Source organism: Rhincodon typus, chromosome 6 (genome assembly GCF_021869965.1).
Source record: "Rhincodon typus isolate 14 chromosome 6, sRhiTyp1.1, whole genome shotgun sequence".
Lineage (NCBI taxonomy): Eukaryota > Metazoa > Chordata > Chondrichthyes > Orectolobiformes > Rhincodontidae > Rhincodon > Rhincodon typus.
Window position 1 is genome coordinate 57,599,838 of NC_063337.1, and position 26,130 is coordinate 57,625,967.

The following is a 26,130-nucleotide window of genomic DNA, read 5'->3' on the forward strand; positions in this document are numbered from 1 at the left end:
TCCTGTAGCATCTGTGCCGGAAACATTGGACAGCAAGTTCTGCCCCTCCCTCAGCCATTTTTCTATAATAGCTATGACATCCCATTTCCGTGTTCCCAACCATCCCCATCATCTGCCTTACCTGCCAGGCCTCTTGCATTGAAATAAATACAGTTTAATTCATCAGTCTTCCCTTGTTCCCTGTTGTGCTCTGCCTGCTTTATCTATTTAACTTGCTGCCTGTACTAGCCCAAACCTTCTCTTTTGCCTCATTGCTGTTTAGGGGCCCTTCCCCCTTCCAGACTAGTTTAACCCCTGCCGAGTTGCTCTTTCAAATCTCCCTGCCAGGATATTGGTCAGCCTCCAGTTCAGGTGTAACCTGTCCCTCTTGTACAGGTCACTTCTGCCCCAGAAGAGATCCCAATGACGCAAAAATTTGAATCCCTGCCCCTTGTACCAATTCCTCAGTCATGCATTCGGCTGCCCTAACCTTCTATTCCTACTGTTACTAGCATGTGGCTCCAAGAGTGGTTCAGAGATTACTACCCTTCAGTAGGGGCAAGAGAGTGGGAGAGGTGGTGGAGCAAAGAGAGGGGAAATGAGAGGGGCAGTGGTGGGGGGAGGTGTTGGGCCAAGAGATGAGGAGGGGGATTGAGGTGTCAGTCAAGTGGGGAATGGGGTTGGCTTGATGGGTGGATCTGTCAAGACATGCACAGGCCAGCATGCTGGCAGTGTCAGGGTCAGTCATACCCAACAAAGTCAGACTTCCAAGGGGATCCCATGGACATTGGGACCAGTTGGGGTCTGTTGGTTTGTGGCTGTGATAGGCAGTCTGGTCGGTCATAACTTCCTGATCAACACCATGCGTTGAGTTGCAGCGAGGAGGGGGGGTCAGAAGGCCTGCAGTGGCCATAAGGTTAACAGGGAGAGGGGGCTCCAAAATGGCATTAATTGGGTCAGGTATTTTTTATCTTAATAACCAAGCGATGTTTCACATTAACAATGCCAAAAGGAGTGACTTTAAAAGCAAACTTCCTGTGCTTTCTTGAGATGTACATGTTTACATGATTAGGTAAATGCATTTGAGGATCAACTGGGTTGCAGTTACTGCTTTAGTTTTAGTGCGTTCAACCTTTTCTACAATGTCTTCTTGATTCAGTAGGGCAGAGAGGGTGAATTTTAGCTCATATTAGGTCATTTTGCAAGGTATTATGTTTGTATATTGTAATTAAATCATTATGATTTATCTTCAAATAAGATTTTCACATGGAGATAGAATTAGTTTAGTTTACTCAAATTGCAGATCCCAGACAGCCTGCTGAGAAGTTACCTGAAGTATTGGGATGGAGCATTGTTAAAAGTGATGCTTCTGAACTAAGAATATATCTGGGGTTGGAGTCTTTGGTTAGGCGCTGGGGAGAGTAGCAATAGTGATTGCTTTCGGTTTGCCACAAATCCCTTTGGAAAAAATGAGTGTGTATCAATTTTGATGTCATTTCCCAGTTTCTGTTTTGGGAGGGGAAGAACAAAACTTTTTCTTTACATCGAAGTGGGTTCCATTGTCTGAGGCATTTGTACAAAACAAATTTAAGAAAAATCATTGAAAATTAAAAGATGATGAAATGTTTGTTTTGGTAAACTGTAACAAACTAGTCATATTCTAAGCAATCCAAGCATGAGTAAAGATTGACTAGCATCATGTGTGGACTGTTTCTTTGCACCTCACCATATAATACATTTTCACAATTTGATTCAGTGACCACTGAGATTTCTGAATGTGTTCATTTTATTACTAACTGTTAACTTATGTTTATTTTGCCTTTCTGTTTTGATTTTGAGACCTGTTAGCTGTAATGGCCCTTGTGGAGCAGACTAGTGAATGACTGACAGCTTGTGCAGTGTGACAAGACAACAACAAAGGAGATTGCCCATGTTACGCCACAAGCTGGTTTGTGTCCTATCATCACTCCTCTTTAATTATGCTAGACTGCTCTTTCACATTTGGACACCAATCAATTCTCCATTTCTCTGTGAAAACAGCGCAAGACCTGAATGAGTAAAGGGAGAAAGTCAGTAAGAAAAAAATAATGTTCAGAAATGATTTTGTATTTTATAGTTCCCTGCTCAGTGCCTTTCTTACAGATGTTAAAGTAATTTGAATATTGTATCATAGAACAATGCATATCTTAAGTAACCTCCTGTATAGTGCAAAGCTGGAAACAAATGCTAACAAGATCAGATACTTAGTCATGGTTATTGTACTAAATACTGAATGAAAAATGTTTATGATTTGATCCTTTTGGATATGTGATGGTATGCAGCATAATGATTGAAGCAGTTTGAATAGGAAGTGGAATGGAGTAGCCTTCAGACATGTCACTGCTTGGAATTGTGGCCTTTGACCAGAAGTTAATGAGCACACTTTATTAAGCTGTATTTGCAATCATTAACTACTGACTAATAGACATTATGGTAGTACTAATATGTGGCTTACAGATTATCTGAGAGGATTGGAACTCCTCAGTTTCAATACTTTTTAACTTCAACTGAAGCCTAAGTCATATATGATGATAGATGGTAGATGCGTGTGGTGTAGTTACAGGCCTTTTTGTTCCTTTGTACGTGACAGAATAAGCTGTACTTGTCCAGAATGCAATGAAGTGCGAAATCTCTGTGACTGGGGTGCATTGTGAAAAGGACTCATTAGGGGTTTGCTGTGTTTAACAAAAATGAAGTGTGATTGGAGTTTGGCCAGAATCAAGCTGCTGTACCTCACTGGTAAATTTCTGTAACTGGTTCTCCCTGTGGGAGACGTTTTGCTTGCACGAGCATCTGACACAATTGCTGTTTTTAAAATTTTTTCTTTAGAAGTCCAGAACACTGACATTGCAGTGTTGGACAGGGTTCTTGTTATTTTTCTGCGTATTGGAGGCGTCCAAGTTATTGAAAAGACAGTTTTGGAAATGGAATGATGGTTAGTTTGCTGTGAAATAGTTCAAATTTTTTCAATGCCTTTTGCAATTTTGGAGTGAAAAGAAGTTGTCAAAGGTACAGCCTAAAATTAAAACACGTTACTTTAATAACTTTTTTGTCTTCGATCTAATTTTCTTTGTTTCTAGGGCTAACTGGTTTGTACTGAACTTTGTTGAGCCTTCACGAGTATCTGTTAATGGTTTGACAGCTAGAAAATATTATATCCACACAATTAAAAAAAAATTAGGAGATTAAATTGTTTTGATTTCAAAGTTAAGTCATATTCTTGAATGGCAAATCACACCAGTTGGTTTGTTCCCAGACTTTAGCAGTTTCAGTAAACTACTGTAAAAGCTGACAGTTCTTGTGTACGTAGTTTTTGCTTTGAAAGTTCGAAAGGTTATGAAAGATGAAAAGACTTAGTATTATGGCAAATAAAGTAATTGTGACCTTGATTGAGTTCAATAATGGGATAAAAAATTATAAATGGTCTTTAGGAAATATGGTGAATACAGTCAATGAGGCAAGCACCAATAATTGCAGTCATTATACGACTTTAATAGTCACTTCTTGAAAATGAGCTCGGTGTTTGTTGCATATGCTCTCAGTTTTGGCTTTTGACAGGTTGTGCATCCCTAAAATCAGGGAATACAGGCTAAGAGTCTGAAGAATAATTATTCTGCAAAACAACTTCTGTGTCTTTTTGTCTTCTTTGAGTTAGCAATAGTTTGTATCATGCGTACCATTTTCCTGAAAAATTGCAAGTTCAGAATTTGTCAATTGGTGTTTGGATTTCACTTCTTCGTGCCATTCAATGAATAAAAATAATTGAAGTTATGCAAAATTTTACTGAATCCTCTGGCTGCTTTCTACTAATGCATAAAGGTGAATAAATCCCTGGGACTGGATCAGGTGTACCTTAGAACTTTGTGGGAAGCTAGGGAAGTGATTGCTGGGCCCCTTGCTCAGATATTTGTATCATTGATAGCCAAGGGTGAGGTGCTGGATGACTGGAAATTGGCCAATGTGGTGTCATTAAGAAAAGTGATAAGGCAAAACCAGTGAGTCTGACATCAGTGGCGGGCCACTTGTCAGAGGGGATTCTGAGGGACAGGACTTACCTGTATTTGGAAAGGCAAATCACACTAGGTCAGGTAGCTCCCATGGATTGAGAGCAAGCTAACTTTTTGAGACCAGATGATTCTTCTTCAGCTTTGGTGACAGTCAACTGTGGCTTCTACAGAGAATGTTTATGTTGCAAAAGTGTTCTTCTCCATTTAATATCTTACCCCAGTGTCCTACAGAATTGAGTTATGTTTTAGAGCAGTTGATTTCTACAGACTTGAAATGAAATAGAATCCCCTCTGAAAGTGATTGGGAAAAACAAGGCTATGGGTCAATATGACTGTAGATGTTTAAAAATGCTTGATGGGAATGCGATCTGGAAGCCCTGCCCCATTGTTTGGAAGATCCCTTTCTTGCTGGTGAAGGAAAGAGATGAGGCATGAAATACACAGGCACAAGCTACAAATTGACTGGGCATATAAACCTGTTGCGCAGGTCAAGCCGATAAGAATGCCTTCAAGTGGTAGTCTGTTCCATAACTTTTTGGTGGAGATGTAAATATAAGGGTGGATGAGGTATGCAGGACTATCAAGATGTCAAGTTATTTAAATTACATGCTCTTTAAAATTTGATGTTTGTTGATAAAACTTTAGTGCTATCATTACAGCATTATGAATGTTAAGACCTTCCATAACCTGCCGTTATCACAGTTGCTTTAAACTGGAGGCACTTTAAATTTGCAGTTTGATTGACAGGTAAAAGAGGTAATTAAAGGCTAAATAATGGAATGTTGTAGAATGTTATCATTTGTCATGAGAATTGAATACAAGAGTTGGGAGGTTATGCATGACTTCTGCAGGGCACTTGTGAAATTGCGTCTGGAGTGCTGAAGTAAAATCTGTTCCTCTGAGTCATGATTCTTTGGACCTCTCTTCCTAAAAAGCTGGTGGATATAAAGTTTGTAAATATTTTCAAGGCTGAGGTAGTTTTAATGAATGAGAATTTTTTTCATACAGTGAAATTTATCATGGATATTTCAAATTTGATTTAATTTCATATCCTATGGCTGTTGGGTCTTCCCAAGTTACATGGCCACCTCCTCCTCCTTGTTCCTCAACACTGGTGCCCCGCATGGCTGCACACTCAGCTCCATAGTATACTTCTTATATGCACACAACTGTATGGCCAGATTTCACCCCAACTCCATTTAGAAATTTGCTGATGACACCACTGTTGTAGATCGGATCTCAAACAACGACCAGACCGAATACAGAAAAGGGATTGATTGCTTAGCAACATGATGTAAAGGCAACATCTCTCCATCAGTGTCAGCAAAATGAAGGAGCTGGTCATTAACTTCAGAAAGCGGAGTGGAGGGAACTACTCTGTCTGCATCAGTGGTGCTAAGGTGGAAACCATTGAGAAAGTCAAGTTCCTGAGACTGATGATCACCAACAATATGTCTTGGTCCACCCACGTGGATGTGATAGCCAAGAAAGCGTAACAAAAATCCTACTTCCTCAGGAGGCTAAGGAAATTCGGCGTATTCACAAGGACTCTTACCAATTTTTATAGATATGCCTTTTAAACTACAGAGAGTTGTGAACACAGTCCATCATGCAGACCAGCCTTCCATCTATACTTTCCGCTGCCTCGAGAAAGCAATCGACATAATCAAAGACTCTTCCCACTCTGGTTATGCTTTCTTCCGCCCTCTTCTGTTGGACAGAAGATATAAAAGTTTGAATACACTTACAGACATATTCAAGAGCAGCTTCTTCCCCTCTGTTATCAGACTTTTGAATGAACCTTTCAAATGTTAATTTTGATCTCTCTCTCTCTGCACCTTCTCTGTGATTGTAACACTATTCTGCATTCTGTTCTGCTAGCTTGATGCATTTTGTATGGTATGATCTGCCTGTACAACACACAAAACAACACTTTTCACTGTATCTTGGTACATATAACAAAAATCAATCAACCAGTATGTTAGGTGAGTGTGGAAGGTACAGGTGTAAATGGTGGTGTGTGGGTTAGCAGCAGTTGGTACACTCTTTGCAGAGAGGCTGTAGGGACTGTGGGGTGAGTAAGGGACTAGTTTGGCATGAACTAGCATGGATGAGCGTAGAGAGTGAGGGGGTGGGGGTGAGGGTGTGTGGAAGTAAAGGCTAGAGGTCCTAATATTTAATAGGAACAACTGCAACAAAGTTCCAGAGATTTGAGGTGGGCCTTTTAATCAACTTGCCTTGGCATCTGCAGCTGCAGTGGCTACCTTTTGATATGCAGGTTCGGAAAACGAGTTGAAGTCTCACAGGTGTGTCATCTATTGACACACAAATATCATTGTGTGAGCAGCTAGGACAGTTGGTGAGATACATGGGGTTGGGGACAGGGTGGGGGTGGGATGGTCAGGAGGGTAGCAGTTGTGAGTGTGCAATTATCATGCTACTAAGAGGGAGAATCTAGGGAGCATTGTCAGTGCAATTGACCACAAATAAAGAAATAGCTGGACAAACAAGTACTCAGAGGTAGAAACAAGTAGCGATGATAATCACCATCTTCCAGCAACTGGTGCAGATCTATGGGGATAAGATGAGCAGAGTAGACAAAAGTGGGGCAAGTAGACAGCGATGGTCATACCGTCCATATTGAGTGTACTACAGAAGAATGTGCTCCATGCTGTGTCTGAGAATCAGTGCCACAGGAAATTCTGTATCTAGGCAGATGGTTTCTGATATTTGTGTCCTTGGTATGGAAGACTTCAATAGTGACATAACTATGGACATGCTCTGTCAGTTTCTGTAAGGTCACTGCACGGTGGCTCAGTGGTTAGCACTGCTGCCTCACAGTGCAAAGGACCTGGGTTTGATTCCCTCTTGGGCAACTGTCGGTGTGGAATTTGCATGTTCTCCCTGTGTCTGCGTGGGTTTCCTCCGGGTGCTCCGGCTTCCTCCCACAGTCCAAAGATATGCAGGCTAGGTGGCTTGGCCATGCTAAATTGCTCATACTGTTCAGGGATATGTAGATTAGGTGTGTTTGGGGTATGGGTCTGGGTGGATTGTTCTGAGGGTCAGTGTGGACTTGTTGGGCTGAAGGGCCTGTTTCCACACTCTCTAGGGATTCTATGGATTCTATTCTATGGTCACTGTAGGTTTGAACTCTGTTGCCTTGGGATCATTCCAAATATCAGCAGTCGATCTTTGTGATTTCTTGCAAGCAGCAATATGTTATTGTAAATTGGATGTCACTGGTGCCCTGTTTATGAGAGCACTGGAGTGCATCAATTTTCAAACAGATGGGGTTTTACATGCTCCAGGGGCAGTGGAATTCGTGTCTACAGCTGTATTCTTGTATCCATTGCATAATTGAAGCATCCATGTGGCTATTGAGTAAGCAGCCGGGGAGAGCCTTCACTTACTAAATGTTCAGATGGACTGTGATCAGTGTAAAGACTTTGTTTCTGTGCACTTGCCATCTTGGCAGCTGCTATCTAGCCTTTATTCTTGGGCAGTTGAAAGTGCCCCTGCTCTTCCTGGCGGTATAGGGATATCTCTTGAAGAGATGACTAATGACAACTTTTCATGCACCTGCAGTAGAGCCCCAGATAGGCTTCAACTGATGCACCTCTCCTAAGGACCATGATTGAGCAGGCCATTAAACTTTTTAAGTTCCAGTTTTGTTTTTCTTTATTCATTCATAGGATCATGGTTACAATCATTGTTTGGATGATGCCCTCCAGCATACTTCTGCCAGGTTATCATGCATTATCATGGAAAGTAAGTGTTGCCCTGGAGAGGGTGGTACTGAGCTGCCTCCTTAAATTATTGCAGCCCTCAGGATGTAGGGGCAACTACAGGTTAGGAAGAAATTCCAGGATTTTGACCTTGTGACATTGAAGGAATGGCAATATAATTCCAAGACAGGATGGTGTGGCTTAGAGGGGAATTTTTGGGTGATGATTTCCCTTGCATATGCTGCCTTTGTTCTTATGGCTGGAAAAGTTTGTGGATTTGGAAGGTACTGTCAAAGGAGGCTTGGTGAGTTACTGCACTGCATCTTGTAGTTGATACACACTGCTGCTATTGTGTGTTCGGTTTTTTGAAAGTTGCTTATGAGGTAGTGGCATCACTGGCTAGACCAGCATTTGTTGCCCAACAATAATTGCCCAGAGGGTTGTTAACAGCCAACTACAGTTCTATGGGTCTGGAGTCACATGTAGGTCAGACAAGGTAAAGACACCAGATTTCCTTTCCTAACAATCATTGTCATAAAAAACCTTTCTAATGCACTAATCAATAGTGGTACATGGTCATCCTTGGGGTAGCTTTCTTTTTTAGTTCCAGATTTATTTTATTGAATTCAAATTTTACTAGCTGCCATGGTGGGATTTGAACCCATGTCCCCAGAACAATAACCTGAGATTCTGGATTACTTGCCCAGTGACGTGACCATGACTTCATTGCATTGTTTAAGGCGGTGGTTGGGTTGCCAGTCAAGCAGGCTGCTTTGACCTGGATTGTATTGGGTTTTTCAGTTACATTGGAACTGCACTCATCCAGTGCAGTTTGACCAGATGGGGAGTGAATCAAACAGAGAAATGAACCTGCACTGCTGTCTGACTGAGCAGTGAATCTGACAGCTACTGCCTCTGCAGTTTGACCTCCAGTATCTCTGGACATTGGAATTTGTCTAAAAAAGGAACAAAGAGCAAAATTCACAGCTGACCGTGGAGATACCTGTGCGGGAGAGCTCACAGCAGGGGAGCAGCTAAGTGGCTTTTTAAAGTGTTAGCTTCCCCATTTTTTAATAAATCAGTAATAGAAAGTAGAATGGGTTCTTTTTTGATTATATGTTTTATTGAGATCTGTCTCTTGATTAAACTTTAAAAATATAAACCATAGGTACAAAGTTAGCCTGGAGCAGTGTTTTTTAGAGCAGTAAGACTGTGCTATTTTCTGGGTTTGTAGATTTGGAAAGGTGCAAAGATGGCCTGAAGTAGGGTGATGTGCTCCTCCTGTCGGATGTGGGAGATTAGGGAGAGTTTCCATGTTACTGATGATTATGTCTGCAGGAATGGTCTTTGGTTGCAAATCCATTCAGATCACATGGATTGGTTGGAGTGGCAGATAAAGGCAATGAAGAATTTACAGGAGCTAGGGGATATGATGGATGGCAGTTGCAGGGAGGGCAAAAAACTGACGATACAGTAAGGTGAATGGGTTATCTCCAGGAAAGGTAGGAGAGGAAGGCAGGTAGTGCAGGAGTCTCCTGTGGCTATCCGCATCTCAAACAAGAATGCTGTTTTGGAAAATGTAAGGGTGAAGGACTTCCAGGGGAATGTAGCACTGACAGCCATGTTTCTGGTACTGAGACTGACACTAATGCAATGAGGTGTGTGTCAGGTTCCATGTGATTGATTGTGATAGGAGAATTCTAGTCAGAGGCACAGACAGATGTTTCTGCGGTCGACAGCGAGACGTGAGAATGGTGTGTTGCCTCCCTGGTGTGAGGATCAAGGATATCTTGGAGAGGGTGCAGAATATTCTCAAAGCGGAGAGGTAGTTGTACGCATTGGAACTAACAACATAAGAAAAAAGGATGAGATTCTGAGGAGAGAATATTGGAATTTAGGCAGGAATTTAAAAAGGAGTTCTTCGAGGGTAGTAATATCTGGATTACTCTCAGTATCATGAGATAGTGAGGGTAGGAATACAGGAGGATAGAGCAGGTGAATGTGTGGCTGATGAGCTGGTGCAGGGGAGAAGGATTCACATTTTTGGATTATTGGAATCTCTTCTGGGGTAGACATGACCCGTATAAGAAGGACTGATTGCACCTGAATTTGAAGGGGACTAACATACTGGCAAGGATATTTGCGAGAGCTGCTTGGGAGCTAGGGTAAGGGGTGTGGTGGCACTGAAGGAGATGGTGAGGAAAGAGATCCGTCTGAGACTGGTACAGTTTGGAAAAGTAGCAAGTCAAAAAGTCAGGGCAGACAAGAACAAAGCAGAGAACGAGCTTGGACTGATAAATTAAACTGCATTTATTTCAATGCAAGAGATCTGACAGGTAGGGCAGATGAACTTGGCATGGTTGGGAACATGGGATTGGGGCATCCATAGCAATAACAGAGATGTGGCTCAGGGATGGACAAGACTGGCAGTTCAATATTCCAGGGTGTATATGCAATAGAAATTATAGAAAGGGGGAGTGGGGCAAGAGAGCAGGGGGAAGTGGTGTTTTTGATTAGGGATAACATTACGACTGTACTTAGGAGGATATTCCTGGGAATACATCCAGGGAAGTTAGTTCAGTGGAACTGAGAAATAAGAAAGGAGTGTTCACCTTATTTGGATATTACTATAGACACCAGTAGTCGGTGGGAAAGTGAGAAACAAATTAGTAAGGAGATCTCGGTTATCTGTGAGAATAATAGGGTGGTTATGGTAGGGGATTTTATCTTTCCCGATATACACTGGGGCTGCCATAGTGTTAACGGCTTGAATGGAGAGGAATTTGTCAAGTGTGTACAAGAAAGCTTTCTGATTCAGTATGTGGATGTATCTATTAGAGAAAGTTCAAAACTTGATCTACCCTTGGGAAATTAAGGCAGGGCAGGTGACAGAGGTGTCAGTGGGGGAGCACTTTGGGGCCAGAGACCATAGTTCTATTAGTTTTAAAATAGTGATGGAAAAGGATAGACTGGATCTAAGAGTTGAAGTTCTAAATTGGAGGAAGGCCAATTTTGATGGTATTAGGCAAGAGCTTTCAAAAGTTGATTGGGGCCAGATGTTTATAGGTAAAGGGACGGCTGGAAAATGAGAAGCGTTCAAAAATGAGAGAACGAGAGTCTAGAGACAGTATGTTCCTGTTGGGGTGAAGGGCACGGCTGGTAGGTTTAGGGAATGCTGGATGACTAGAGAAATTGAGGTTTTGGTCAGGAAAAAGAACGAAGCAAATGTCAGGTAGAGACAGCAGAGTTCGAGTGACTCCCTAGAAGAGTATAAAGGCAGTAGGATTGTGCTTAAGAGGAAAATCAGGAGGGCAAAAAGGGGGCATGAGATAGCTTTGGTAAATAGAGTTAAAGAGAATCCAAAGAGATTCTACAAACAGATTAAGGACAAAAGGGTAACTAGGGAGAGAATACGGCCCCTTAAAGCAAGGCCTGCTATGTGTGGAACCGCAAGAGATGGAGGAGATACTAAATAATTATTTTGCATCAGCGTTTACTGTGGAGAGGCATATTGAAGATCTAGAACGTGGGGACATAAAAAGCGACAACTTGAAAAATGCCTACATTACAGAGAAGGAGGTGCTAGACATCATAAAATACATAAAGATGGATAAATCTCTGGGACCCGATCAGGTGTACCCTAGAACTCCGTGGGAAGTGAGGGAAGTGATTGCTGGGCCCCTTGCTGAGATATTTGTATCATCGATAGCCACAGGTGAGGTGCCGGAACACTCAAGGTTGACTTACATGGTGCCATTATTTAAGAAAGGTGCTAAGGAAAAGCCAGGGAACTACAGATGCAGGACAGGATTTACATGTATTTGGATTGGCAAGGTATGATTAGGGATAGTCAATATGATTTTGTGCATGGGAAATCGTGACCCGCTAACTTAATAGAATCGTAGAATCATAGAATCCCCTACAGTGCGGAAACAAGCCATTCAGCCTGACAAGTCCACGCTGTCCCTTCGAAGAGTATCCCACCCAGATTCATCCCCTTACCCTTTCCCTGTAACCCTGCATTTACTATGTCTAATCCGCCTGACTTACACATCCCTGGACTCTATGGCCAATCCACCTAACCTGCCCACCTTTGGACTGTGGGCGGAAACCGGAGCACTTGGTGGAAACCCATGCAGGCACAAGGAGAATGTGTGGAGTTTGCACAGACAGTTGCCCGCAGGTAGGATCAAACCCGGGTCCCTGGCACTGTGAGGCAACAGTGCTAAACTCTGAGCCCCTGTGACGCCCAACTTGATTGAATTTTTTGAGGAAATGACAAAGCATTGAAGACAGGGTGGTAGATATTGTCTATATGGACTTCAGTAAGGCATTCAACAAGGTTCTGCATGGTAGACTAGTTAACGAGCTTAGATCAAATGGAATGCAAAAGGGAGAACTAGTCGTTTGGATACAAAATGGTTAGAAGAAAGGAGACAGAGGGTGGTAGTGGGAGTTGCTTTTCGGAGTGGGGGCCTGTGATCAATGGTGTGCCGCAGGGTTCGGTGCTGGGTCCACTGCTTTTTGTCATTTATATAAATGATTTGGATGTGAATATAGGCGGTATCGTTAATAAATTTGCAGATTGCAAAATTGGAGGTGTAGTAGATGGCAAAGAAGGTTATCTCAGAGTACAATGAGACCTTGATCAGATGTGCCAATGGGCAGAGGAGTGGCATATGGAGTTTAATTTAGATAAATGTGAGGTGCTGCATTTTGGAAAGGCAATTAAGGGAAGGACTTATACACTTAATGATAAGGTCCTGGGTTGTGTTGCTGAACAAAGAGACTTTGGAGTGCAGATTCATAGTTCCTTGAAAGTAGAGTCGCAGGTAGATAAGATAGTGAAGGTTTTCGGTATGCTTGCCTTTATTGGAGTGTGCATTGAGTATAGGAGTTGAGAGGTCATGTTGCGGCTATATAGGACATTGCTTCGGCCACCTCTGGAATACTGCCTACAATTCTGGTCACCCTGCTATAAGGAAGATGTTGTGAAACTTGAAATGGTTCAGAAAAAATTTATAAGAATGTTGTTAGGGTTGGAGGGTTTGAGCTACAGGGAGAGGCTGAATAGGCTAGCGCTATCTTCCCTGGAACATCAGTGGCTGAGAGTGACCTTTATAGAGGTTTATAAAGTCATAAGGAGCATTGATAGGGTAAATAGATGAGGCATCTGGATGCGTATATGAATAGGAAGGGTTTAGAGAGATATGGGCCAAATACTGGCAAATAGGACTAGATTAATTGGGGTATCCTGTCAACATGGACAGGTTTGACCGAGGGGTCTGTTTCTGTGCTGTACGTCTCTGCCTTATGACTGTATGACTTGTGCTGTATAAATGATGGGCATGCTTTGGGGAGACAGGACGTAAGTGATTTGCCATTAGAATTCCCAACTTTTGATGTGCGCTTATAACCCAGATGTATATGGCTAGCCCAGTTCTGTTTCTGGTCAATGATAATCCCCAGGATGTTGTTAATGGAAGATTTAGTGAAAAGGCTCAGTATGGATGAAATTGATATGTGCTGGTTGAAACTGGTAGCTGATAAAGGAATTGCGAGCAACTCATTCAGGCCTCGCTCCAACTGTGATTGGAGTTTTCTGGTTAGCAGGTGGGCTGTCTGTGGAGCCTACAATATGGTGGCAAATGAGAGGAAAGAATCAACACTACAGTCCTGCGATAGTCACAGTTGCAGGCTGCTCTGTAGATGACTTGACAGATATGGCCTATTTCTCTTTTATTCCATATTAAAATATGTAGGAAGAAGGAAGGTGTGTACTTGCTCATTGCCTCTCTCCTACATACATTGACATCTCCACCATCCACAGTGGGAGATGCCAATGTGTGATTGGCCCCCAGCCTTGGGAGCCTGCCCTCCATCTTTGTTTGAATGACAAGCATGATCTCTGTTTATTAATTGGCCCTGCCACTGAAATATTGTAGCAGGGTTCTATTCCCATTGTATTGAGAGATCTGGACCTGGAGGATCTCCTGATCTTGGGTTCCTGACTCCTCAAGCAGAATCCAGCATTTCAGTTCTGCTGGCAGTTGGCACAGTTGCCTTAAAATAATCACCATGTATGCCCTCTTTCAGCTGTGTTTGCTAAACTATTCACTATGTAATTTATAACCGAGCAAGCAGAGCTTATTTACTGTACCGTTTTATTTGTTAAAACACACAGAATCACTGGCGAGACCTAGGGTTATAAATTGCAGAGTAATGCACTAAAGCACATAAAATTACATAACATGCTACTTGTTCATTATACTCTTCCCAAGTTAAATTACATTTAGGTTTAACTTGGAATGCTGTGTACCACAGCACCTTTCCCTGCCCATCTGTACTAATGAGTGCAGCTCTTAGATTGTAGTTCCTGTTTGGAGAGTTTTGTTACCAAGTAAATTTTGCTTTGATTTTTTAAAAAAAGAATGTTTTGCAAACTTTACCTGGCACCAATTGTAAGGTTTTGTCTCTGCTGGGGGGAATTGAGATCCAGTAATAATATGCTGCTGCAGTGTTACATCTCCACCTATGAGCCAGAAGTTCTGGATTAAAATCTCACTTGTGCTGGAGGTGTGTCACAGCATGTCTGAGCATGTTGATTAAAAGTGATTACATGTCCAGTGATTCAGTCAACTGTTCAAGCACAATTTTCTTTCACCCATTGCTTACTTCATGCTGCAAGGATTGCAATTCAAGAAGGCAGCTCACCACTATCTCTTCAAGGGCTGTTAGGGATGGACAATAAATGCTGGCCAAGTCAATGAAGTCCATAACTCATAATAAGTAAGCTAAACTTAGCTTTCTGTAATGTTCTTGTGAAATTCAGGAAGCTGACATTTGAGATGTTTCGATTTGATAAAATCGTGCTTTGAATATCAGGTAACATTCAAAGTGTAAATAACATTTTATTTCTCAAACCTGAGTTGTCATTTCCTGGAGCTGGATTCTTTAGCTCCTGCCAAAGTGGGAATAAACTGCACATGCATGTAATTTTGCATCGCCAACCTGCATGCCATCCTGGCCTGAGTCCATTTTTCCAGAATTGAGATGCAGTTGGGCCTGTGGGGATCATGGGATTAGCCAGCTGTCCTGATAAAAGTGGTAAAGTCTGTTAATTTCAAGCAGCTGAGGTTTTCCTTTTAATCTGTAGATTTCCTGAGGTGGCTGAAAATTTTTAGCTGCTTGGAATCCGCCTCCTGACATCAGGCCTGGCATGTGTGTTTCAGGCATGCTTAGAGGTCCTCCCTGCCTAGTTGGGTGCAGTGGCCTTCCGTATTGGTGTCCACTCCCACAGTGATGGTATACCTGCAAATGTGATTTATTATTTAAAATGTTGAGAAGTTGGGGAGATGGTGTCTCCGTTTTGAAGTGTCCACACTCTCGCTTGATATGACATCCTGCGGTTGCTTTCAACTTGGAAGGCTTCTGCTTGGCTTTCCAGCTTCAAGAGATTGTTGCTGGCATTAATTGACTCCTCCAAGGAAAATTACATTGAATGACTTTTCCCATTTAGCGCTGGCTTTGGACCTTGAATACAGGGTTCAAAGATCTCACAGAATATAAGGTAAAGAAGCAGAATTAGGCCATTCAGCTCCGCCATTCGATCATGACTGATATGTTTCTCAACATCATTCTTTTGCCTTCTCCCTATAACCTATGATCCAGTTACTCATCAAGAACCTTTCTATCTCTGTCTTAAATGCTATCAGTGAAATGGCCTCTACAGGCTTCTGTGGCAGTGAATTCCACAGATTAACTATCCTCTGGTTGGAGAAATTCCTCCTCATCTCAGTTCTAAAGGGTCGTCCCTTCACTCTGAGGCTGTGTCCTTGAGACCTAGTCTGTCCTGCTGGTGGAAACATCTTCTCCACATCCACTTTATCCAGGCCTGTCGGTGTTCTAAAGGATCACTGCACCTGAAACCTTAACTCTGTTTTTCTTCAGATGCTGCCAGACCTGCTGAGCTTTTCCAGCAACTTCTGTTTTTGTTCCTGAATGTGTTCTGTAAGTTTCAATGACCTCCCCATAACCTTCCAAACTGCATTAAGTACAGACCCAGAGTCTTCAACAATTCTCATATGACAAGCTCTCCAACCCTGTGAGCATTCCCAAACCATTTCTGGTCACCTGCCAAGGCCAGTACAGCCTTCCTTAGATACAGGGCCCAAAACTGCTAATTGTATTCCAAATACGGTCTCTCCAGAGCATTATGCAGCCTCAGCAGTACATCTCTGCTCTTGTATTCTAGCCCTCTGGAAATGAATGCTAAAATTGCACTTGCCTACCTAACTGCCAACTGAACTTGCATGTTAACCTCAAGAGAATCCTGAACTAGAACTCCTAAATCTCTTTATACTTCAGATTTCCAAAGCCTTTCCTCATTTAGAAAATAGCCTATGCCTTTCTTCTTCCTACCAAAGTGCATAATCTCACACTTTCCCACATCTATATTCCATCTGCCACTTCTTTTTCCACTCTCCTACCCCATCCAAGACCTTCTACAGCCACCTATTCGCCCCCCCCCCCCACCACCGCTTCCTCAACACCACCTTTTGCATCATCTGCGAACTTAGCAACAATGCCCTCCGTTCCTTCATCAGTTTCGCTAATGTATAACACTGTCTTGTCCTGCTGCCTGACATGTGCTTGTCACAACTTCAGTCACCTGCTTTGTATCATGATTTTGGTCTTAAACCCTGTTATGGATTCTCTGTGTAATTTTGCGTTGTTTAGTCTCTAATTCCAGCCAGTCATCTTTTGCCTGTGGTGATATTCCCCAGTCAGTTGAAGTCTTCAGCCATTTCTTTGAAGTCTCCAGTGCTCGTTGAGCTATTTATTTACCTGCTTTATATGCGTAGAATTCGTAGTTTGCCCTTTCTTCGGACTTATTGCTTTTAAACCAAGTAATCGCCTTCTAGTCTGTAATGATGCCTTGATTTTTTTCCATGGTGAATGCTTCCATTAAGTAGCTGGTGAACCACAACTATGTTCTCATGTGGAGGTGCTGGTGTTAGACTGGGGTAAACAAAGTCAAAAATCACATGACACCAGGTTATAGTCGAACCGGTTTATTTGAAGACATGAGCTTTCGGAGTCTCACTCCTTCAAGTGTCAGTGAGTAGGGTGGCATCGGACACGGAATTAATAAGCAAAAGATCAAAGGGACATAGAACTGATGTGGTGTTGAACAAACTTAAGATGGCTGTTAAATCTTTAATCAGTTAGAAAGGATTAATATGCAAATTTTCAAATAGCCAACTAAGTTCACCTCTTGTTGACGAAGGAGATTGGTAGAATTTGAATAGTCACTACTGGGGCTTAATTGTTTTTTTGTATCTTGTGAGACTTGCTGAAGGCAGAGCTGAAAGATCAGAACATGTTTTTGAAGAATGAATGGTTGACTTTACAACAACTAAAATTCAAATAAGATTCTTTAAATTAGTCAGAGATGCTAAGAACTGCAGATGCTGGAGTCAGAGGTAACAGTATGGAGTTGGAGGAGCACAGCAGGCCAGGCCTGCTCCTCTGATGCTGCCTGGTCTGCTGTGTTCCTCCGGCTCCATTGGGTGTTATCTTGAAATTGCTAATGTTTTGTATCTAGGGTAGTTTAAACTTTAATTGCTATAACTAAATAATAATAATAACCCTTTTGCACCTTGCCTGATTTTCTTTTTTTGTTTGAGGACAATTAAATGGATTGTAAATAGGATGACCAATTTACTATTATTATTTATTTGGCTGGTGATAAGAGGTAAAATAACTTGGTTTTCCTGTAAACCTTGTAATAGCTTGTGTGAGACACTTTCTGGTAGTTTATTCAGTAGTTTTAGAGGTTATGCATATATTTTAGAAATCATTCCTTCAGAACCAAACTGTTCATTTGGCCAGTGAGTCTTTTGGTAGTTTTGCTAGGACATAGGAATTTTCTCGGAATATTCTTCAGTTATGGTGCTAGGTTCAATGAGTAAGAATTTAACACCATTGCTTTCCCATTTTCTTTTAATACAGTATAATCATCACTCGGGGACTTTTCCCCTTTGGGTCAATCCAGTAGCAACAAGGTGCAGTTATTTTTTGTCTGTTGCTGTTGGTCTCTTCAGTGCAAATTTCAGACTTCCTCAATAGCCTCAAAATCAAAATGTTTTCAGTGGTCAGGGTTTGTGAGCTTACAAGTTTCAGGAAAAGCTGGAGTTAAATTTATTTTCCATTGTTTCCAAATGCAGTACCATTACTTAGGAATGCCCTCTACTGTTTCCTTTTGCTCCTAGTTGCGATTGGCAGGCACTAGGAAACAAAAGCTGAGGCCAGCAAACCATATGCTTCTTAATATTATTTTCCTTCCATTCCTATGGAAACCTGAAATTGCTTAAAATCAATTAAATTTTAACCATTCTCTGACAAGTCAGTTTCCGAACTCATTCCTGCTTGTGTGATAGCATAATAAATTATGTATGGTAGTGTATTAAATGTTAACAGTAACAAAACTATTTCTTGACTCCACTAGCTAAATATTCAGAACATTGCTGAACTTGAGTTTTTTTTTGTATTTGAGTAAACTGGTAATAATTTCTATTGCTCATGCAGGGAAATATAAGCAGATGTGGCAGTCAATTTTATGCACATCAAACAGCTGAACCAATGGATTACCGCATAGGACATAGAACAGTATAGCACAGAAATGGGCCTCTTTGGCCCACCATCTCTGCACTGACCGTAATGCCATTCTAACTAATCCCATCAGCCTGCACATGGTCTGTATCCCTGTATTTTCTGCCTGTTCTTGAGTCTGTCTAAATGCCTCTTAAATGGTCCTATCGTATCTGTTTCCACTACCTGCCCTGGCAGGGCATTCTAAGCACCTACCACCCTGTCTGGAAAAAACTTGGCTTGTACATCATCTTTAAATTTTTTCTCTCTCGTCTTAAAGCTATGCCCCTTAGTATTTGACTTTTTCACCCAGGGAAAAAGACTCTGACTATCCACCCTATCCATGTCTGTCATAATTTTATACACTCATAACAGATTATCCCTCAGCCTCTTATGCTCTAGCAAAAACAATCCAAGTTTGTCCAGCCTCTCCTTTCATAGATAATAAAAGCTAATCCAGCCAATGCCATGATAATCCTGTTGCACTCTCTCCAAAGCTTCTGCATTCTTCCTACAGTATGGCAACCAGGACGGACACATTACTCGAAATGTGGTATAACTAAAGTCTGATACAGCTGCAACATGACTTGCCAACTTTTATACTCAATGCCCCAACTGATGAAGGCAAGCATGCCATATGCCTTCTTTACGACCTTATTCACCTATATCACCATTTTCAGTGATCTATGGACTTGCACCATAAGATCCCTCCGTATATCAATGCTCCTAAGGATCTTACCATTTACTATATACTTTCCTCTTGCATTTGACCTCCCAAAAGCATCATCTCACACTTGTCCAGATTAAACTCCATCTGCAGTTTCTCTATTTGACTTTTCAACTGACCTATGTCCTGCTGTAACCTTTATCAATCTTCCTCACTATCGACAACCCCACCAATTTTCATGTCGTCTGTGAACTTACTACCTGGCCACCTAAATTTGCACCCAAATCATTTATACGTGTTACAAACAACAGAGGACCCAGCACTGATCCTTGCAGAACATCACTGTTTGCAGACCTTCCCTCAGAAAAACACCCCTCCACAACTACCCTCTGTCTTCTATAGCCAAGCCAATTTTGTATCCAATTTACCAACTCACTGTGGATCCCAATTTACTCAAAACAAAAGAAAACTCAAGTGCTGGACTAGTCTACCATGAGGGACCTGTGGACAACATCCACTGCTCTGATCATCTTCATTACTTCCTCAAATAACTAAATCAACTTTGTGCGACAAGACCTTCCCCATGCAAAGCTATGCTGATTATCCCGAATAAATCATTTCTTTTATAAATGTGAGTATCTTCTTCAGTAATTTCCCTGATTTAAGACTCAATGCTCAATAATTTCCTGCATTACCTCTATTGTCCTTCTTGAACAAGGAAACAACATTGGCTATTCTACAGTCTTCTGGGATCTTGGCCCTGGCTAAAGAGGATACAAAGATCTCTGTCAAGGTCTTGGCAATCGTCTCTCTTGCCTCCATCAGTATTGAGAGATTGATCCCATCTGGCCCTGAGAACTTATCTACCTTAATTTTTCCCAACATGACTACCTTCTTAATATTGACATGCCGTAGAATATCAACATATTCGCCTTTAATCTTACCATCATCCATGTCCTCCTTCTTGGTGAACACTAATGCTATGTACTCATTAAGGACCTCACCCACTTCCTCTGGCTGCATGCATAAATTCCCTCCTTTGTCCTGGAATGGCCCCACCCTTTCCCTTGCTACCCTCTTGCTCTTAATATAAAATATCTTGGAATTCTCCTTTATCCTACTTGCCAAGGGTATTTCAAGGCCCCTAATTTCTTGTTTAAGTTCTTTCCTGCTTCCTTTATATCTGTTTTTGCTGATGTTGTAAGGATTGTAAGAACAATATAAAACTAAAATACCTGAACTGTTGCACTGCTTATTTTGTACGTAAACTTTTTTAGGCATTTTCTTTCTTTCAATTTGTCGTCTTCGCTGTCACTATTATGAATTGAGTGTTTTTAATTCACTCATGATGTTTATTGGAAAGTTGGACCTAATTTGAATATTGTCATAGAATCTACTCTTCTCAACCGAGAATTTCGCTTAATATCTGATCCAGAAAACTAAATGTATAACAATAGAACTCTATGACAGATCTATTTCTGACAAACTAGAAAATAATGTGTCTCCTCATTCCTTGGGGTTCCACCCTATTGTGCAAAGATGAATATGCAGGACTTTCTGTCACTGAAATCAGTACAAGTTACAGCTGACAGTGCAACTCGGAGCTGGTTGTGCTGCCCTCTATATAGATAGGTACTGGGTTCAGACCACATATTTTTTGGTCTAACAGCAATTGGATCGATTGCTATATGTGATCATTTTAAAATATGCTTTTGATAAAAGTGACTGTTCTTAGTTTCTGTATTACACGTTGTCATTAAGTTTTACTAATTGATCCATTAAGTATTTTTTCATGTTTGGCTTGTATGTTCTTATAAAATGAATTTAATCTAATGCAGCTGTTCTATGTGTTTGTAAGTTCGTCTGCGAATGTCTGTTTCCAATAAATTTAAATATCTTTACCCAGGGTTGCACAAAACATCAACAAATTTTTGTTCAAAGAGGAAGAGTATAAAATGCTATTGTTACATTTATCTTTGCCTATCTGCAAAACTTGGGAAAACTGGTACAGCATCCACCGAATGAGTGCACCTAAAAGAAAGTGCTAACTCAAAAAACTGCATTGCTTAATTTTGTTCATCATTTTTTGTTTAGACATTTTCTTTCTTACAATTTGTGTTGTTATCTATCACTACTATGAATTGAGTGCTTTTTAATTCATTCATGGGTTGTTGATATCACTGGCTGGTCCAGTATTTATTTGTCAAAGATTTTCTGTCAGCTGGGTGTATTGTGAAAGCTTATTTGCTTCGTCCTTTGGTTACGTTAATCTTTAGGTATTGCTACTTTTGTGAGTCATCTACTCTTATGAGCTACTACTACATATTTATTTGCTATTTGCTGTGCAAGTAATCACTTTTTTGTAAAGAATTTAAGGAAAATCTCTCCCACACTAATGCAACAAAAGACTTGAACAGGGTTTGTGTAAATGGAATTGAAAAGAGAATCTTGAATATAAATATATAATGATAAAAAGTTTGGAAACAATAAAATGTGTAAACAGAAATTTGCATAATTTTTGCATTATTGCATTGAAGTATCAGTATCTCCAAAAGACTGGCTATAAAACACTCTAACTTTATTATAAACATATTTACAATAATGAAAACATTGCTTTACTCGCTTCTTTTCAAGCTATTTTTTCTTAGACTCTCAGGTCACGAGTATATGTCACTTCTTTCTATGACATCACAAACTATTACAGTTAGTTCTTTATGGGATTTATTCTAACATACTCCATGATGGTGCAAATACCTTTAACAGAGACTGTCATAGAAGTGTGGTTAGAGGGAAATACAGCATTATTCTTTAGTGAAGCTTTAGGATGTATATAACCCAATGTTACAGCAAATGACCAGACCTAAGGCTAAAGTTGTGTGAACTGGGATCAAAAATTAGGCTTTAGCTGTATTTGATTAAAATCATTTGAACTCTGTTGCTCGACTAAAGACTAGTTTGAGTTTGCCATATTTTAGTGTTTATTCTGTGTAGCTGTCCGTTGATTAAGTGAAAATATTTTGCAGTTGGTCCAAGTATTTTGTAACACAGCTCCATTATGACAGTTTTACAATTGCTTTCAACCAGTAGCCCAGGGAATTTACTGGAGTCATGTTAAATGGGGTTAAAGATGTAGTACATGTGTTGCACCTTTAGGCATCAACAACTCAAAAGTTTATTCTGCACAAGCGAAATATCTTTGACATCTGAACTATGATTCTGCAATACATTTCCAAAGAGGAACATTCTTGTGACTAAGTACATGAGTTTGTGCAAATATACTTTTAATCAGATCTTGTAATTAGATTTGGAACAAAGGTGATTTATATTTGAGATAACAAGGTGTAGAGCTGGATGAACACAGCAGGCCAAGCAGCATCTGGACCCTAACTATTTCTGAAGAAGTGTCCAGACCCAAAACGTCAGCTTTCCTGCTCCTCTGATGCCGCTTGGCCTGCTGTGTACATCCAGCTCTACACATTGTTATCTCGGATTCTCCAGCATTGGCAGTTCCTTCTGTCTCTGATTTATATTTGAATTGCTTTAGGAACAGGAGATATAGTTTATAGCTAAGCTGTCTGTTTCCCTTATTTTCTTGAGGACAATTCATTATGGGATTCAACAGAGTTATTATTCAATCTGCAAATTTGTCCAATACTTGAGGGAGAAAGCTTGAAACTATAAATCAAATATTTTGAAGACATCAATCAAATCACTCCTTAACTTTCTAAGTTCCAGTGACTACACCCTAGTTGAATGTAATTACAGTTAAATCAATGCAGTTCAGAAATAATTCTCTCTGCCAATTTATGGTAAATCTTCACTGCACTTGCTCAAACTATTCATTTAATTGATTAATAAATACCTCATTGGTCATCTATATTGCTTGCAATGTCTCCAGTCATTGGATCAGTGACTAACTTAGATATCTGGCTCATCGTCATGTTATTTGTTATTAATAAAAATGATGAATAATTTCAATTTTCTTCCTGCAGTTTTGGAAGTGACAAGTGGTGATTCCATTCCATGTAGTAGAAACGAATTCCCCCAAAGACAATGTTTGTGCAAGATAGATCAGGGTCTGCATACACAAACATACTATATTCCCCTGTGACGTGGGAAATGAGAGACTGGTTCATTCACTCATCTTACAAGCATGCTTTTCAAATTCAGATTTCCTCTCTATTCTTTCCATGTCTATAATTGCTGACAAAATGTTGGTTAGATCAGTTGGCTGGACAGGTAGTTTGTGATACAGAGTGAAGCCAACAGTGCAGGTAGAAGTCCTGCACTGGCTGCAATTAGTATACCTTTTCGATGTTGCCCCTTGTGGTGTGGTAACCCTCAGGGTAAAGTCACGACCAGTCAGCTCTCCTTAATAAGAGAGCGGCGCAATGGTCCTCTAGGCTTATGGTGACTTCAGTTACATTTGCTGGACAGCTAGGTTATGTTATGTTCAAAACTGAATAGTCGTCCTAATCGCTGCCCAAATCTTTTGTGAAGTATCCATCCAAAGCAGTGTAGCCTGCAACCTTGTCGCATAAGCACTGTGAATCCATTGCAGAAGTTGGTGTGTGTCCGAAATATCAGGCATTCTGGGCAGATAGCTTGGTCTGCTGGAAGCTGTTAAAGAAAAAGACAATTTTTAAAGGGAATGACTGATGGAAAAACTGCACTCCAAAGTAACTGGCCATACAAATCATGAATTTCAACATTTGATCAATTTAACAGCCTGAAATGTGATGTTAGTTTAAACCTTCACATTAAATTAAAATTGACAGTCGAGAAGTAAAACTATGCTGCAATGTTTCTTGACTTACTGTATGGTAATGAGTGAATTTTGATATTGGCTTTGTTACAATACCATATATACTGTACACAGACTTATGCTCTTGGAATGTTGTGGCTACGTTTTTTACTTCTTGTTCAAATTATGGAACTGGGAAAAGGTATAATGCTGTGTCTGTACTTAGGTAGGTAGTCATAGAATCCCTACAGTGTGGAAACAGGCCCTTCGGCCCAACAAGTTCACACCAACCCTCAGAGCATCTCGCCCAGATCCATCCCCCAATAACCCACCTAATCTACACATCCCTGAATAGTATGGGCAATTTACCATGGCCAATCCACCTAACCTGCACATCTTTGAACTGTGGGAGGAAACTGGAGCACCTAGAAGAAACCCATGCAGACACAAGGAGAATGTGCAAACTCCACACAGACAGTCACCCGAGGGTAGAATTGAACCCAGGTCCCTGGTGCTGTGAGGCAGTAGTGCTAACCACTGAGCTACTGTGCCGCCACCAGTCCTTGCTGGTGTTTGAAAGCCACTAAAGCGATTGTGAGAGCTGAGATGATGAGTGGAAGTTTGAACTTAGCCTGAAGGGAATAGACATCAAATCTAATGGTTATCACACATATTGCAAGTTGCAGCTGGAGCGTGTTTGACAGTGACAGGCTTGCAGTTTTGAGGTGAGCTTATGGGCACAGTTAAAATTCGTTAGTTTCTGCAGATTTTATTTTTCCATATTTATTTCTGCTTCCAGATTTATCTCATATTTTCTCATCCATTAAGCCATTGAATTCTTTAAGGTGGCAATGAATAAGTTAGACAAAGGAGAGCCATGATCTATTTGGATTTCCAGAAGACCTTTAACAGGGTGCGGTACAGGAAGCTGCTAAATAAGAGCCCGTGGTGTTAGGGGCAAGGTACTGGCACAGATAGAGGATTGGCGGAAGGCAGAAAGTGCAGATAAAGGGGTCCTTTGCAGCATGGCAGCTGGTGACGAGAGGAGTTCTGAATGTGTCAGTATTGGGACCATAACTGTTCACATTGTACATTAATGATCTGGCAGAAGGAACTGAGGGCATTGTTGCTAAATTTACAGGTGCCACAAAGATACGTGGAGGGGCAGGTAGTGTTGAGAAAATGGGGTGGCTTCAGAAGGACTTGGATAGGAATAGGGGAGTGGACAAAGTAGCAGCAGAAGGAATACAATGTGGGAAAGTGTGAGTTTATGCACTTTGGCTCGAGGCGTAAGGCAACTTTTTAAATGGGGAAAAGCTTTCAAAATCTGAAGCACAAAGGAACTTGGGGGTCCTAGTTCAGGATTCTCTTAAGGTTAACATGCAGGTTTAGTTGGCAGTTAGGTAGGCAAATGCAACATTTGCATTCATTTTAAGAGGGCTAAAATACAGAGCAGAAATGTCATTTGATGAATTTATAAATTTCACAATAGTGTGATTAAAAACTTGCCAATGTTCACAATGCATCTTCTGACCATTTTATGTTGCAATGTCATTCCCAAAAAAGGCTTTTATATATAATATTTGAAAAGCCCTTAACTTTCTTCCCAAATACATTCAGCCAATGTAATGTAGGCATATTTACTGAATGTCCAGTACATTTGTGCCTCATGAAATGTCTTTTTGGTTTACAGGCGAGGGCTGTTAACAATTTATATGGCGAACTTGGTAAGTGATATCTTACTTTGGAAATTGTTCGTTTTGTCAATGCTTTTTGTTACTTACACTTTGGTCGGTTGATCCTGTTTTCATTAGATTGCAAAATGTCATTTTGCCCCACTTATTTCCTAGTTAGTTAATGATGTTTGGCTATGCATAGTGAAACATGGTGATCCTGATTGTACTGTACATAATCTATGCCTCCTTTCCTGCTTTGAATGTGTTAAACACCATTGAATGAAAGAAAGTTAGTTTTTATCTGGCCAATCTGATAATATTAGAATGAATATTAAATAGAATTTATAATATTTTCCAGTTTGAAAGTAATGAATATTGATTTCAGCATCATTTGGGTATTGATGTTCAACACCATTGTTAAGCCTTAAATACTGACAGGAACAAAGAACAAAAAACAAAGAACAAAGAAAATTACAGCACAGGAATAGGCCCTTCGGCCCTCCAAGCCTGCGCCGATCCAGATCCTCCATCTGAACCTGTCGCCTATTTTCCAAGGATCTGTATCCCTCTGCTCCCTGCCCATTCATGTATCTGTCTAGATACATCTTAAATGATGCTATCATGCCTGCCTCTACCACCT

General features: G+C 40.8%; 1 protein-coding gene across 1 annotated transcript in view; it reads left to right on the plus strand.

The window, feature by feature from the left end:
- The window catches only part of LOC109931079 (transmembrane protein 135-like), a 383,770-nt gene that overhangs the window by 43,658 nt on the left and 313,982 nt on the right, over window positions 1-26,130 (plus strand). Inside the window, exon 4 of the mRNA XM_048598395.1 lies at window positions 25,508-25,541. Coding sequence (XP_048454352.1) covers window positions 25,508-25,541 — 34 coding nt within the window. The remainder of the gene's footprint in view (window positions 1-25,507; window positions 25,542-26,130) is intronic.